Genomic DNA, 13,936 nt, shown 5'->3' with positions numbered 1-13,936 from the left:
TCAGTTTTACCAGTGCAGGGCAACAGTGCATTATATTTTTATTACTTTAAAGCTCTTTCATTTTTTAGTGTTACTGTTCCTTTAAAGAATAAGTAAACCTTTTTTTTTTTTCTATGAGTAAAATTACTCTTAACAGCCTCCAGAATGCGGGGCTTCACTCTGCACAAGGAATCAAAGAAAAAGAATACCTTCTGTCGAGGAACCAGGTCAGAGAAAAGGCTGGGACAAAGGTAGGTAACTCTGGAGGCTGTTTAGAGTAATTTTACTCATAGAAAAAAAAAGGTTTACTTATTCTTTAAGTCTCCCCATATTTCACCTTTTCAGAAGATCAGAAGCCAAACAGGAAGAAAAAACGCTGTGCTGTGTAAAGAAAGTTCCCATAATGCCTCACTCCTGCACAGACACCCAGACCAAGTGAACATGCTCAGTTAGAAAGACTATGAGTCAGATTCCTGCTGATTGGCTCAGATCCACATTCTTAAGGGGGGGAGTGAGTTCTTAGCATTCTTGAGGGAGTGGAAGCAGGAGAGAGCAGAGAACAGAGAGCTGCGTGTCTCTGGCACATGAATTACAGACACAACAAATCTTTTTTCAGAGAAGTCAGTGCAGCGTTTCTGTGAGTGCTTATGGCTGTATTTACACAGACCTTTCTGATAAAGCTTACTTAGTTTTTACCTTTCTTTCTCCTTTAAGTTGTGCATGCATAAGGAATTTACCCTCATATATAAAATGAGTTTGCATAAGGAATTTACCCCCATATATAAAAAAAGACACTAAGTTTGCCCAGGAGCAGTAACCTATAGCAGCCAATAAGATGTTTGCTTTTAAACAGCTGACCAGTAAATGCTACCTGCTGACTGGCTGCTATGGGCCTTTTATTACAAAACCCCAACAGCGTCACCTGGAGGAAGATAATTGACATTATTATGCACCAACCTCCTCCACTTGCCCCACTGTCCCTGCCAGCAAAGAGTACTGCCCTAATGTTCTCTTCCCATTTCTGCCAGCAGAAACGCTTTTGGGCTCCAATGGTTTATTCAGCTGTGCAAAACTTGGAGGCTCTTCACACTTGCCAGGCTTGTCATAGATATTCATTTGCAGAAGTCCTCCCTGCTTCACTGCAATCTGGAAAGTTCATTGAGATTTATGAAAATGGTATTCTATAAACATAGAGCAACACTTAACAGATTCCCATACTTACAGAAACAATATTATGGTTAAAAGTGGCCAGCATGTATCATAAGGGGCCACCTGGGGAAAATACCTTATATTGATACAAATCAATAAATTACTCAATCCACACCTAGTAACCACAAAACTGGCAGCAAATGGCATGTTTAACATATAATGCTCTTTATATGGTAAATATTTACAAAACAGTAAATACAATTACAATGCATAATATACATACCACCAGTTGGACAAAATGTAATAAAACAGAAAAAGCAGACATGTGTGGATTGAGAAAACCCCAACGTTTCGGAACACAGTCCTTTGTCAAGGGGATTCTGATGTGCAGGCATTCTAAGCAAGTTTAAATACCCATAAGACACACTTTGTTTGGTACAGGTATAGGACCCATTATCCAGAATGCTCGGGACCAAGGGTATTCCGGATAAGGGATCTTTCTGTAATTTGGATCTCCATACCTTAAGTCTACTAAAAAATCAATAAAACATTAATGAAACCCCATAGGATTGTTTTGCATCCAATAAGGATTATTTATATCTTAGTTGGGATCAATTACAAGGTACTGTTTTATTACTACAGAGAAAAAGGAAATCAGTTTCTAACTAACTCACAACAAGGGTGCCCTACAAATACTTTATACAAAAATATAACTCCTAGCAGTTACCAATAACATTAAAAATACACAATATATATTATTCCACATAGTGAAAGTTACACATCATATCTAAATATTGGGAACAGAACATTTTCAACAAGAAGAGAAAGAATTTTCATTCTTCTTTTAAGATGGGTTTTAGAGGGTATTTAAACTTGCATAGAATACCTGCACATCAGAATCCCATTGACAAAGGATTGTGTTCCGAAATGTTGGGGTTTTCTCAATCCACACGCGTCTGCTTTTTCCATTTTATTACACTTTGTTCAACTGGTGGTATGTATATTATGCATTGTAATTGTATTTACTGTTTTGTGAATATTTACCATATAAAGAGCATGGCACGCGCAAGCTGGATTTTTATTAAATAAACAAAAAGAAACACACATGACACTACGATGAAGTGGAGAAAGGCCGCAGCTTTTTATTAAGTATTAAATGCACATCCACCAGGAACCTAGCCAGCTTGTTCACCTTCACAAGCCGCCTAACTTATTGAAATCAATTATAGTGCATAAAATTTCATTTAACCATCACATTCCTTTTGATAACAAAAAACCCCTCTTTGCTGCGACACAAATACATCTTTTTCTCCATAATATATAATAATTTATTTTTTTTTTTTTATTTTTTTTTTATTTATTATTATATAGGGCGGGTGGGTGGGTGAAAGGAACGCCTTGAGCCGTTTCCTATGAAGAAAGGTAAGTGACCTGTTCCCTCTCCCCTTTTTATACCCCTCACCACAGTGCCACATGACCTGCCTAGCTCCCCACAGCCTATCACCTAAAAGCCTACAAACTCACACACCTGCAACATTGATTACCTGCAGACCCGACCAAATCAGTAACACCTGTGAATCCCAAAATTAACCCAATGGTTACTAAGGAGAATAACGAATATCCTATATACCAGCTGCTGTTCCATGCACACTTAGGGCCTAATAAGTCCCCAATTGTCATTATATGTTAAACATACCATTTGCCGCCTTTTTTTTGTGGTTACTAGGTGTGCATTGGGTAATTGATTGATTTGTATTAATATTCTGTTTGCCCCTATGTGGGCATGGGGAACAGATTCTCATTTGCACCCTTTTATCTTTCTTCTTTTTGCTCTCTTTGTTTTAGAGACAGCTGTTTCTGCTTTAGCAATTGTGGTGTGCTCTCCAAAACTATTTGTTTGAAAATACCTTATACTACTATATACACCCTTTGAGGCTGGGATGTTACTACATATCTGCACCAAACATAACACTCAAAGTGGAAAGCTCTGGTTCATCCTAACTGTATAATGCACAGGTTAGGGGGGGAGCCACTACAGAGCACCGCTCATGAATAGAGCATGCCCAACACTGGTAATGCTGTATTTATGAGAAAGGCATGAGTCTTGTGGCAAGACCTAAGCGGAGAACATGCTGTAATAGGACTGTTTATTTGCAGTTTGCACTCTGCCCAGCATGTAAATGAGTCCATTTATATTCACTTGTACATATGGGGTATCATTCACACGTTTGGGGTATCTTTTTATTCAAGCAAAATTCAAGCAAACCAAAATTTCATCCAAACTTCTGGGTACAGAAAAGAACAGCTGAAGCTGTTCGGTTTCACAAAATATATACTTTGAGGATGTTGTTTTGACCTTCAAACTGCAAGGTGTGCAACCACATCTGCAGCCTTTTGCCTTTATTTACTGCCCAAGTTTTGGGATGTCAGGTGAACTTTGGAAGTCTTAGGTGTAATGAAATTATACTTACCTTTAGAGCTTCTTCATATTCCCCTAAAAGAGATCAAATAAAATACTTTAACAGAGCAATTGATCACGTCCTATATGATGATTTGAATATATATATATATATATATATATATATATATATATATATATATAAAAATGCAGGGTGGAGAGCACACCAAAGTTACTGTACACTACCTGGGTGCCAGAGCCGAAAAATAGGAGTGTGTCGGCACTCACAGGATTTACACAATCATCTTAAGGACAAAAGAGTCATGTTTAGATGCAAAAAAAGGTGAGGTTTTATTGTCCTACGTTTCAGTTCCCTACTGGAACCTTCGTCAGGGGTTTTTTTTTTGTTTTTTTTTTCCCTGACGAAGGTTCCAGTAGGGAACTGAAACGTAGGACAATAAAACCTCACCTTTTTTTGCATCTAAACATGACTCTTTTGTCCTTAAGATGATTGTGTAAATCCTGTGAGTGACGACACTTTTCCATGTTTATATATATATATATATATTGGTTTGCACCTTATTTGGTGCAAACCAGTAGGGACCTTTGGTAGAAAGTCAAGTTGTTCATATGGTGAAACAACTATACTTTTCTTTAAAATTCAGTGGTTAAGAATCTGTTTATAGAGTTTTCCATTAAAATGGAAAAGTTTGAAGCAACATACAGGTTCCTTCTCAGGATTCCTAGTGTTTCAAAGGAAAAGAGTATGAGGCTAGCAGGTTACAGATCAATAAGAGCTGTTGAATACAATGAGTTTAGATTCCTGTGTAAGAACTATACCCTTTAGGAGTCATTTAAGATCCCCCTCAACAATGCAATCTATGAGGATGCACAGTTCAGCCTTTTCCATAAAGTGGTAACAGCAAAGACAGGGTCCCAGTGCCAGCTGCGCATCCTACCGCTCATTCCTTGTTCCTCAGAAAATGTACAGGTTAGGGGCAGGCAGGGCATGGGAGGTGAGGAAGCCTATGTGCCTCCCCCTGCCCACTCCTTTTGAAAGTCACGTAGCCTAACACAGGCCACTAGATTAAAAGAGCAGTGCACAAGGCACCAAGGCTTGTGGCTCTTTGCACAATTCCCCACACAGTGGGCAAAGTGCAAAAAGAGCCAATTGTGGATTTTTGTGCACATTGCACACTTCGTGGGGCATTGTAAATGACTTCTACTGTATTATAATGAGCTTATCTGTAATCTGCTGTGTAACAAGCAAACAACTTATTATGTTTAAGCAAGCAAGCAAACAACTTATTATGTTTCCTGCGGCTCCCCCTAGCACCCTCCTGCTTCTTTCGCCTTCTTCCTTCGGCTGCATCCTCTCGTCTCCCCGGTTCACCACTGCATCCATTCTTTTATAAGGTTGCGCCCCGTTGCATACTGACGTCACGCGTATGCACGGGGCGCAACCAATCAAGTTACCCGCTGACCACCAATGATCCGAGGGCCCATAATTCTTTAAAGCGACGCGATCGCCCGGGACAACTGTCCCCCCGTGCCCCCCTGATTATAATATTCAAAATACTACAAAACTCACCTTGACTGTTCACAGACACCTGTAAATAAGGTAAGTGATAAGGTTAGTGTATGTACAGAATAATGAAACAACTAAGGTAAAATAAATACTGAAAAATAGCATGATCATGCACAAAAGCTTTTACTAATAGGGGTCCCTGTCTCTCCTGTTTAAAGGACATGTACATTTTCCTAAAGCAAATAGTAGCTTTTACCCGGTGGCCATTTTTCCTCTGATACATAATCAGATACATTTAAATCTGCAAGCAGCATACACACACAGAGATCCTTATTCAGCATACATTTCATCCACAATACAGGCTCACACAGGCAGAACTGTCAGATAAAAGTTCTGCTTTGTTTGAGCTGAGCTCAGGCGAGAAAGTTACGAGAAAAAAATTGAAGCAGACAGCTAGAGCTGAGTTTCTATGGGAACCAGCAATGCATCTCTTCATTGGCTGCTAGACTGGAGAGCGTGTTTAGTAATCTGAGTTTAGAACAACTGAGCATACCCACAAGCCAGAAGTCAAAGCAAATTCCTGAGGGACAGGGCCAAGTGGGTTACAGGAGGAGAAGGAAATCGAAGTGATTAAGGAGATGTTGCAGCCTTACTATTAACCTCTGGACAACCAGTGTGGCAGGTATTGAAAGATTTCAAAGAGGCTGTTTCACTGATTAAATTTTTGTGTGCGGGGATTACATGTCCTTTAATACCATCATGAGGGGGAGGAGAAAACTACTGAAAGTAAGCAATGCTGTGTGTAATATATCACATATATTTAAGGGTATGTACCACCAGGTGTTTTCAACTGAAAGTGAATTATGGTGGATTTCCATGTGATTCCACCTGCCCATGCCCATTGTACCCATGCCACATGATATCTACTCCATTGGGTACAGATCTGCAACACAGATGAAATCAGTTAATGTTTATTTCTCAGTGCACAATTTAAAAAGCCAGATTTTGTACCCTAAAAGAGAACTAAAGCTTGAAGTACAGTACCTTTAACACTGTACTAGTACAGGTATCGGATCCCTTCTCCAAAAACCCGTTATCCAGAAAGTTCCGAATTAAGGAAAGGCCATTATAAGCAAATAATTCTAATTTTTAAAAATGATTTCCTTTTTCTCTGTAATTATAACACAGTACCTTGTACGTGATCCCAACTAAGATAGAATTAATTCTTTTTGGAGGCAAAACAAGTCTATTGGATTTATTCAATATTTAAATTATTTTTAGCAGACTTAAGTTTTGGAGATCCAAAGGATAGAAAGATCCCTTATCCAGAAAACCCTGGGCCCCGGACATTCTGGATAACAGCTCTTATACCTGTAGTAATTTAAAGGTATATCAGTTGATGGCTGTATTAATCCATTCCTTTGAAACTGTATACAACACCACTGCATCCATCTTTTATTGGTCTGATGGCTCCCTAGTTCCCGAAGCATGTACAAACTCAATTGGATATGGGGTCCTGTACATAAGTTTTGGCAAGGACGGCTTGATTAACTGATGTTCTAAAGTACTGTTTAAAGGGTTGATTTCCCCATCATTTAATAAAACAAGAATTTTAGGTTTCTAAGTAGTAATCAGTTTGTGTGCTGCATCGCTTGGTGAGATTTCTTTCGACAGTTAAGGGGTTTCCAGTTTTAAAGGGGTGAAATACATGTTTCCAAACAAGTGGATCTTTTCTCAATGTAGCCACATACGTGCTGGGCCAAATCAGGCTGACCCTCTTGTTTTGCCACTGAGTATATGAGCTCTTAGGATATTTCTGGAGGCATGTATATATAAACACATGAGGTGCAGAATTTATATAATTATTTGGGGGTATTCCTCTGCTTGGATATTGCTGGGCTAATTGAGTGCATGTTGCTGCATATACATGAAATCAACTCACCTCTTCGTTATCCTCATCTATGTATTTGATTTGGATGCCATTTAGATCATAAGAGACACACACCTGTAAAATACAAACACTAGCGGTTTTGTTGGCATTAGGATATAAGGAACTACACAACAGGAGAGATAATTCTTATTTCTGTTGTTAAATATAACAATATTGTGCTTACTCTTATGGACAAGGTTAATTTACCAGTGGAACCAGGCCCAGCCAGACATTATGAAACTCTAGCAGAGGGGCTGCTATAAACTCCCACAGAGCACATTTAGCCATGTGGCCTTTGTGCTCCTGTTAGGAGAAAACAGCACCAGACGGGGTAGTGTAACAGGTACGGTAGACAATCCTCTTCTATCTCTTCATTATTCTAAAACCCAGTGTCAGCGCATGTGCAAAAACATTGGTTTTCTTGTTAAAGTTCAGCTTTTCACTCTACTGCACATTTGCAAGCGTTGTGAAGACAGAAGAAGTAAGAAGATCGCTACCCCAGGCTGGTGCGGTTTACTCCTAACAGGATTAAAAGGTAAGCGATTACAATCACTGGGGGTGCTTAACATTTGGCACCCCCCAGTGATTTTTACCTCTCCTTTAAAATATCATAGCCTGTTTTGAATTTAAGTTGAGACATGAGTGGAACCCTACACTGATTACTATTACCTGGGGCGCTGTGACATACATAGCCTAAATGGCCTATGGGTAATATGGGTTACACAGGCATAATGTCACTACCTTATGCATGAATAGACCACTGGAACACATTGAAGGGCAAATCTATAACAATTAACGGCTCGGATAAGAACAAATGTCTTCAAAGCTAAGGAGAAAGTGTAATAAAAGGTGCAACTTTGACGGTCCGTTCCCTATAGTAACCAATCAGCAGGCAGCAATTACTGATCAGCTGATTGGGTGCTTTAGGTAACCAGACCTGGGCAAACTTTGCACCTATTATTACATTAAGCTGAATTAGCAGGACTACAAATGCGAATGCATCCATATTATCCCAAATATTACATAAATACCAATATCTGTTTTACCAGTACTTACCATTGTCTCTACATCAGCCCAAGTTGTATTTTCAGAGTCAGAAACCAGAAAGTTTTGGGATTCTCCATTATAATTCACACACAAATTCACCTGGAACTCCATGCTCTCTGCTCTGCAATACACATCACACTAGTAAGCATTTCACTGGTCATGTATCATTTCTGCGTGCATAGAAAAGACACAAAATAAATCAATGAGTATTGATCATTTACCAAGAATTGATAATTCTGCAATGGAAACATAGACTTAGCTTGAGCTGATACATACAAATTGTAATGCCAATTGTATATACCTGCACAAAGTTACTTTGGGTTGAAAAAAGACCAGAGACCATCATGTTCAAACCTTCCAAGTAAACCCAGCACACACAAACTTATACTGACCTATCTATACACTCAAATACATAAACCATATATACCAACATCAATACTAACTGTAGATTTTATCACAATAGCCTTGGATAGTTATGCTTGTTTAATAAATCATCCAAGCCCCTCTTAAAGGCATTAACAGAATCTGCCATCACAACATCACTGGAAAGGGCATTCCACAACCTCACTGCCCTCACCTTCACTGCCCTCACTTATGCTGCTTCAAATGAAAGTTCCGTTCCTCCAATCTAAAAAGAACATCCCCTATCTGCCTATAATGCCCTCTAATGTACTTGTACTGAGTAATCATGTCCCCTCGCAAGCACCTTTTCTCCCCAGAGAAAACAACCCCAACCTTGACAATCCAACCAGCAAGACAGAACTTTATTTGCATTAGTAGCCACTGAATGGCATTGACTGGAAATAGTCAACTTGTTATCTACAACAATCACCAGATCCTTCTCAATTAAGGATGCCCCAACACACTACTATTTAGGCTATAAATTGCATTTATATTATTTCTACCAAAGTGCATAACTTTGCACTTGTCAACACTGAACCTCATCTTCCATTTTCCTGTCCAGTTTTCCAATTTTGTCAATCTCTTTGACAAGAGGCAGCATGCTGCATGGAACTTATAATTTTGTACAATTTAGTATCATCAGCAAAATAGAAACTAGAAAATAGAAAGGACCAAGGACAGACCCCTGCAGTCCTCTACTAACAACACTGGCCCAATTAGAAAATGTTCCATTTACCACCACTCTTTGTAATCTATCTGGGCTTGGCTATGCAATTTGTTTGTTTGGAAACCTTGCAATTATGATTTACAGAATTTTTAAAGAAGAACTAGACACCCATACAATGTAGGTCTCTATAAAAATATATTGCAACTCATATGTAAAGCCCTGCTTCATCTATATAAACCACTTTCGTAAAATTATATTTTTTAGTTATATGTGCCATTGGGTAATCCTAAATAGAAAATTGCAGTTTTAAGTAATAAGGACTGCTCCCTGGGATCACAAGATTCATGGTGCACAAAAAGAAACCAATGGCACACATACATATTAAGTCACATCAGCCAATTATTAAAGTTCTGCCTTTTACTCCTACACTACTCCCTGTTACAGTAAGAACTGCATTATTTCCCATTAGGTGTGATCTGAGGGAGCACACAGACCAGAACACACAGCTGGACCGCCAACTGTGTGCTCTGAGGGAGCTCACAGACAATCACAAAATAGTGGCTCAAGGGAAACATTGTAAAAGGGCAATATTTACAGTTTAGTAATATTCTTTAACCTTTTTACTGCCAACAACATATGGGATAAGTTGTGGCAGAAAAAGGGCTTAACTGCCAACGACGTGTCCCATACGTCGTCGGCAGATGAAGGATTCTCTCCGCAGTGGCGGCACATGCCGCCGCTGCAGAGAGTTTCTAGCGATGACAGCCCCCTGGGCAAGGAGCCAGGGGGGCTGTCATGTGGGTCCTGCGACGCGATCGTCGCAGGACCATCCTAGAAGCAGCAGACGCAATCGCATCGCGTCTGCTGCTTCCTGCTTCCCCCCAACGCCTCCGCCCACTGAGATCCTGCAGCCTGGAGGACAGAGCCAAGCGATCGGTGCTTCAGGACAGGTAAGGTGTTTTTTTTTTTGCACTTACACACACACTTATGTACATTTACACACACAATTAACAGTTCATTTTTTTCATTTTTCACACTTATATACAATCATATACACACTTACAAACCGTCACACAACTTTTACACATGAACACACATGTATACACAAACACTTTGTTTTTTTCATTTTACCACTTTGTTTTTAGTTTCTTTTACCTAAAAACTGTTTATTTTGACAGCGTGACTATTGGATCAGATATTCTGACCACTAATTAAAGTTGTGTGACTTATTTTGTTGTTTCACTGATTTGCACAATTTTTGTGGTTTTATCGCATTTTTATCCCTGTATAAGGTTCCTAATCTGTTTTTAGCATAGCTTTGCCATGTGTAACTTTGGTGTACAAAAATAACTTTACCTATTTTGAATTCATCAGAATGTGTACTTTCCAAAAATATATGGTTTTTTGGGGGTCTCTGTATAGTTAAGGGAAGTTTCGGCACATAATACACTGATAGGGGGCTCTGTATGCAAAAGCTGAGTTGGCAGGCGAGAAATCCATATGCGCTATTTTCATTTTGCGGTCAGTACATACCACAGACTTTGGTATATCTATGCATATTGGGCATCAAACTGTTCAGTAGACCTTAGGTGTTCCTATTTGGGGTGATTTGCCTTTATCTGATCTTTATCAAGAAATTGTGAGAGATAAATGTGGCAAATTGCAACATTTTTACGCGATTTTCTGAAATGTCATAAAAATTGCAAACTTAGGAAAGCTTTACAGCTTGGTACTTTGTAGCAAAAAGAAATGTTTACTCATTATAGATTCGGGGGGATGTGTATTTTCCAAAAATATATGGCTTTCTGGGGTGAATGTACTTTTTTGTAGCATTATCCCACATGGGGCCCCTACATGTCACATACTTAGGTAAACCTATAGATATTGGGCATCAACCTGGCGTTCAAATTTAGGGTTCAAATTTAGGGTTTTAAAGTGGAAGCTTTGAGGGGATGTTTGGAACTGTCATCAAAATTGCTAACTTTAGAAAAGCTGTGCGGCTTGGTACTTTGGAGTAGAAAGATACGGGGGATTTGGGGGAATGTGTACTTTCCAAAAATATATGACTTTCTGGGGTGAGCGTACTTTTTACTAGCTTTATCCCACATATAATGATGTAAATGTGTTGATTTTGCTGGAGCTGAAATAACAGAAATGATTGATCATATGGGGGTATGTTCCCATTGGGGCCCCTATATGCCACATACTTAGGTAAACCTATACATATTGGGCATCAAACTGTTCCGTGGACCCCTGGCGTTCATATTTAGGGTGTTTTATTTGGTTACTTTATGACCTGTAGGAGATAAGATACTATAGACTGGAAGCTTTGAAGTGATTTTTTAAAAATTTCACAAATTTTGATAAAAACCAATAACTTTAGGAAAGCATTGCGACTTGATAGTTTGGAGTAGACAGACAGTTGTGCCTATTCTGGATTCCCCAGAATCTGTTCTTTCCAAAAATAGTTAGTGGAATTTTTGTCCTTGAAATCTAAAGTATGCAGCTTTCTGGAGCAGTGCTTTGGAAATTTGGTAGTGTACTGCTGGGAGTTTTTGACCTATACAAGTGAGAAATCTCCATAAAACTATATATATTTGGTATTGGCACGTTCAGGAGACATGGAACTTTCCAAATCAGTTGTATATTTGTGCATAAAATAATTTTTGTTTCTAGTATGTGTTTATATTATGGAAAATTTGATTTTTTTTTCTTTTTTAAACATTTAGAAGCCTCTATCTTGTTACAGAATTGGAATTACACAAAAATTCTACCATATTTTGAAAGCTTAGGTTGTCCTGAAAAAAACGATATATTGTTTCCTTGGGTAAACTAAAAGTCCCCCCGAGGAAAGGCCCCTAAAGTGAAACAGTGCAAAATGTTCAAAAACTGTCTGGCAATACAAGTTCCGCTTTGACTAAAATGGCTGGCAGTAAAAGGGTTAATAGGTTACTTATAAAGTATCTGATGGTTAAGTATTCATTCTTAGTGGTATAGTTTTCCTTTAAAGTGGACCTGTCACCCAGACATAAAAAGCTGAATAATAAAAGTCCTTTTCAAGTTAAACATGAAACCCAAATTCATTTTTTTTAAATAACACATCCATACCCTTTATAAAGACATTTAAAAATCTCAGCTGTCAATCATATATTGCCTGCCCCGCCTCTATGCCTTAGGCATAGAGGCGGGGCAGACAATACCTTTAGCTTTCCATTCAGCACTTCCTAGATGTCACTGCACTTCACACTTTTCCCCTCCCCATCACCTAATTATGTAGCCAGTGCATGGGTATGAGCATCTGGTCCACCAACAAGATTATGGGGTGATGCAAAGCTTGCCTTACTAACAGTGTCCACAAAATGGCAGCTGCCTGCTTGCTGTGATTGAATAGTTCCAAGACTGAAGGAAACAAGATTTATACTATCTATATAGTGTAAATGAAGTTTACTTTGCTCAACTAACATGATAGAAAAGAATTTAAAGTTATTTCTTAGAGTGACAGGTCCCCTTTAAGAATATCCCTGTATTTAGCACCATCCATCTTTCCCTCAACTTGGACCAGTTTCCCAGTCCCTGCTGCTGATAAACATCCCCACCCTAATATGCTACCACAATGTTTCACTGTGGTGATGGTGTTCTTGGGGTGATGGGATGTGTTGGGTTTGCGCCAGACATAGCATCTTCTTTGGTGGCCGTAAAGTTCAATTTTAGACTCTGACCAGAGCAACTTCCTCCATACATTTTGGGAGTCGCCCACATGCCTTTTGGCAAACTCAAAATGTGCCTTATTTTTAATGTTAAGTAATGGCTTTTTTTTCTAGCCACTCTTCCATAAAGCCCAGCTCTATGGAGTGTATGGCTTATTGTGGTCCTTTGGAAAGATACTCCAGTCTCTGCTGTGGAACTCTGCAGCTCGTTCAGGGTTACCTTTGGTCTCTGTGCTGCCTCTCTGATTAATGCCCTCCTTGCCCGGTCTGTGAGTTTTGGTGGGTGGCCCTCTTTTGTCAGGTTTGTTGTGGTACCATGTTCTTTCCATTTGAAGATGATGGATTTGATGATGCTTCAGGGAATCCTCAAAGATTTGGATATTTTTTTTTATAACCCAACTCTGACTTGTATTTCTCAACAATTTTGTCCCTGACTTCTTTGGAGAGCTCCTTGGTCTTCATGGTGTTAAAGCCTCTGGGGCCTTTCAGAAAGAGTGTGTTTATACTGACAGATCATGTGACACTTAGATTGCACACAGGTGGACCTATGTTTAAAATGTCATGTTCCAAAAACAGATATTTATCATTGTTAACAGGAGTTAGCGGGGAGACATACTTTAACAAATGTAATTTAAATATAAAGGTATTCTTATTAAAGTGTTGATATAAATTTAGTTAAAACAGGAAGGGCTCCTGGGAAGGAAAGTAAATCATTAATGTTTAAGGTAATCAGAGGTATAATATGTGATGTGGATCATTGAAGAGGGTCAAAGAAATTGTGTGTAGACCCAACTCAACTTATGTATATCAGTGTTTTTCAACCTTTTTTGGGCAAAGGCACACTTGTTTCATGAAAAAAATCACGAGGCACACCACCATTAGAAAATGTTAAAAAATTTAACTCTGTGCCCAGCAGCAGTGCCCCCCTAGTACATTGGTGCCAAGAGCAGTGCCCCCCTAGTACACTGGTGCCCAGCAGCAGTGCCCCCCTAGTACATTGGTGCCCAGCAGCAGTGCCCCCCTAGTACATTGGTGCCAAGAGCAGTGCCCCCCTAGTACATTGGTGCCCTGCCTACGGCACACCAGGCAACATCTCGCGGCACACTAGTGTGCCGCGGAACAGTGGTTG

General features: G+C 39.3%; 1 protein-coding gene across 4 annotated transcripts in view; it reads right to left on the bottom strand.

Annotated features, from left to right (window-relative positions):
- The window catches only part of nbr1 (neighbor of BRCA1 gene 1), a 33,450-nt gene that overhangs the window by 18,163 nt on the left and 1,351 nt on the right, over nucleotides 1–13,936 (bottom strand). For 3 of the 4 annotated variants that reach the window (XM_004918636.4, XM_031894566.1, XM_031894567.1), the window contains exons 2-6: nucleotides 8,041–8,152; nucleotides 6,997–7,059; nucleotides 5,118–5,136; nucleotides 3,600–3,622; nucleotides 937–1,125 (exon numbers count right to left, since the gene is read on the bottom strand). In XM_004918636.4, the coding sequence (XP_004918693.1) occupies nucleotides 937–1,125; nucleotides 3,600–3,622; nucleotides 5,118–5,136; nucleotides 6,997–7,059; nucleotides 8,041–8,142 (396 nt within the window). In that variant the 5' untranslated portion in view covers nucleotides 8,143–8,152. Of the gene's footprint in view, nucleotides 1–936; nucleotides 1,126–3,599; nucleotides 3,623–5,117; nucleotides 5,137–6,996; nucleotides 7,060–8,040; nucleotides 8,202–13,936 lie in introns of all 4 variants that reach the window. The other variant, XM_031894565.1, reaches the window with a different exon arrangement.

Source organism: Xenopus tropicalis, chromosome 10, assembly GCF_000004195.4.
Source record: "Xenopus tropicalis strain Nigerian chromosome 10, UCB_Xtro_10.0, whole genome shotgun sequence".
In the NCBI taxonomy this organism is placed as follows: domain Eukaryota; kingdom Metazoa; phylum Chordata; class Amphibia; order Anura; family Pipidae; genus Xenopus; species Xenopus tropicalis.
Note: the sequence above shows the minus strand (reverse complement) of the source record. Positions and strands in the feature narration are given on the sequence as shown.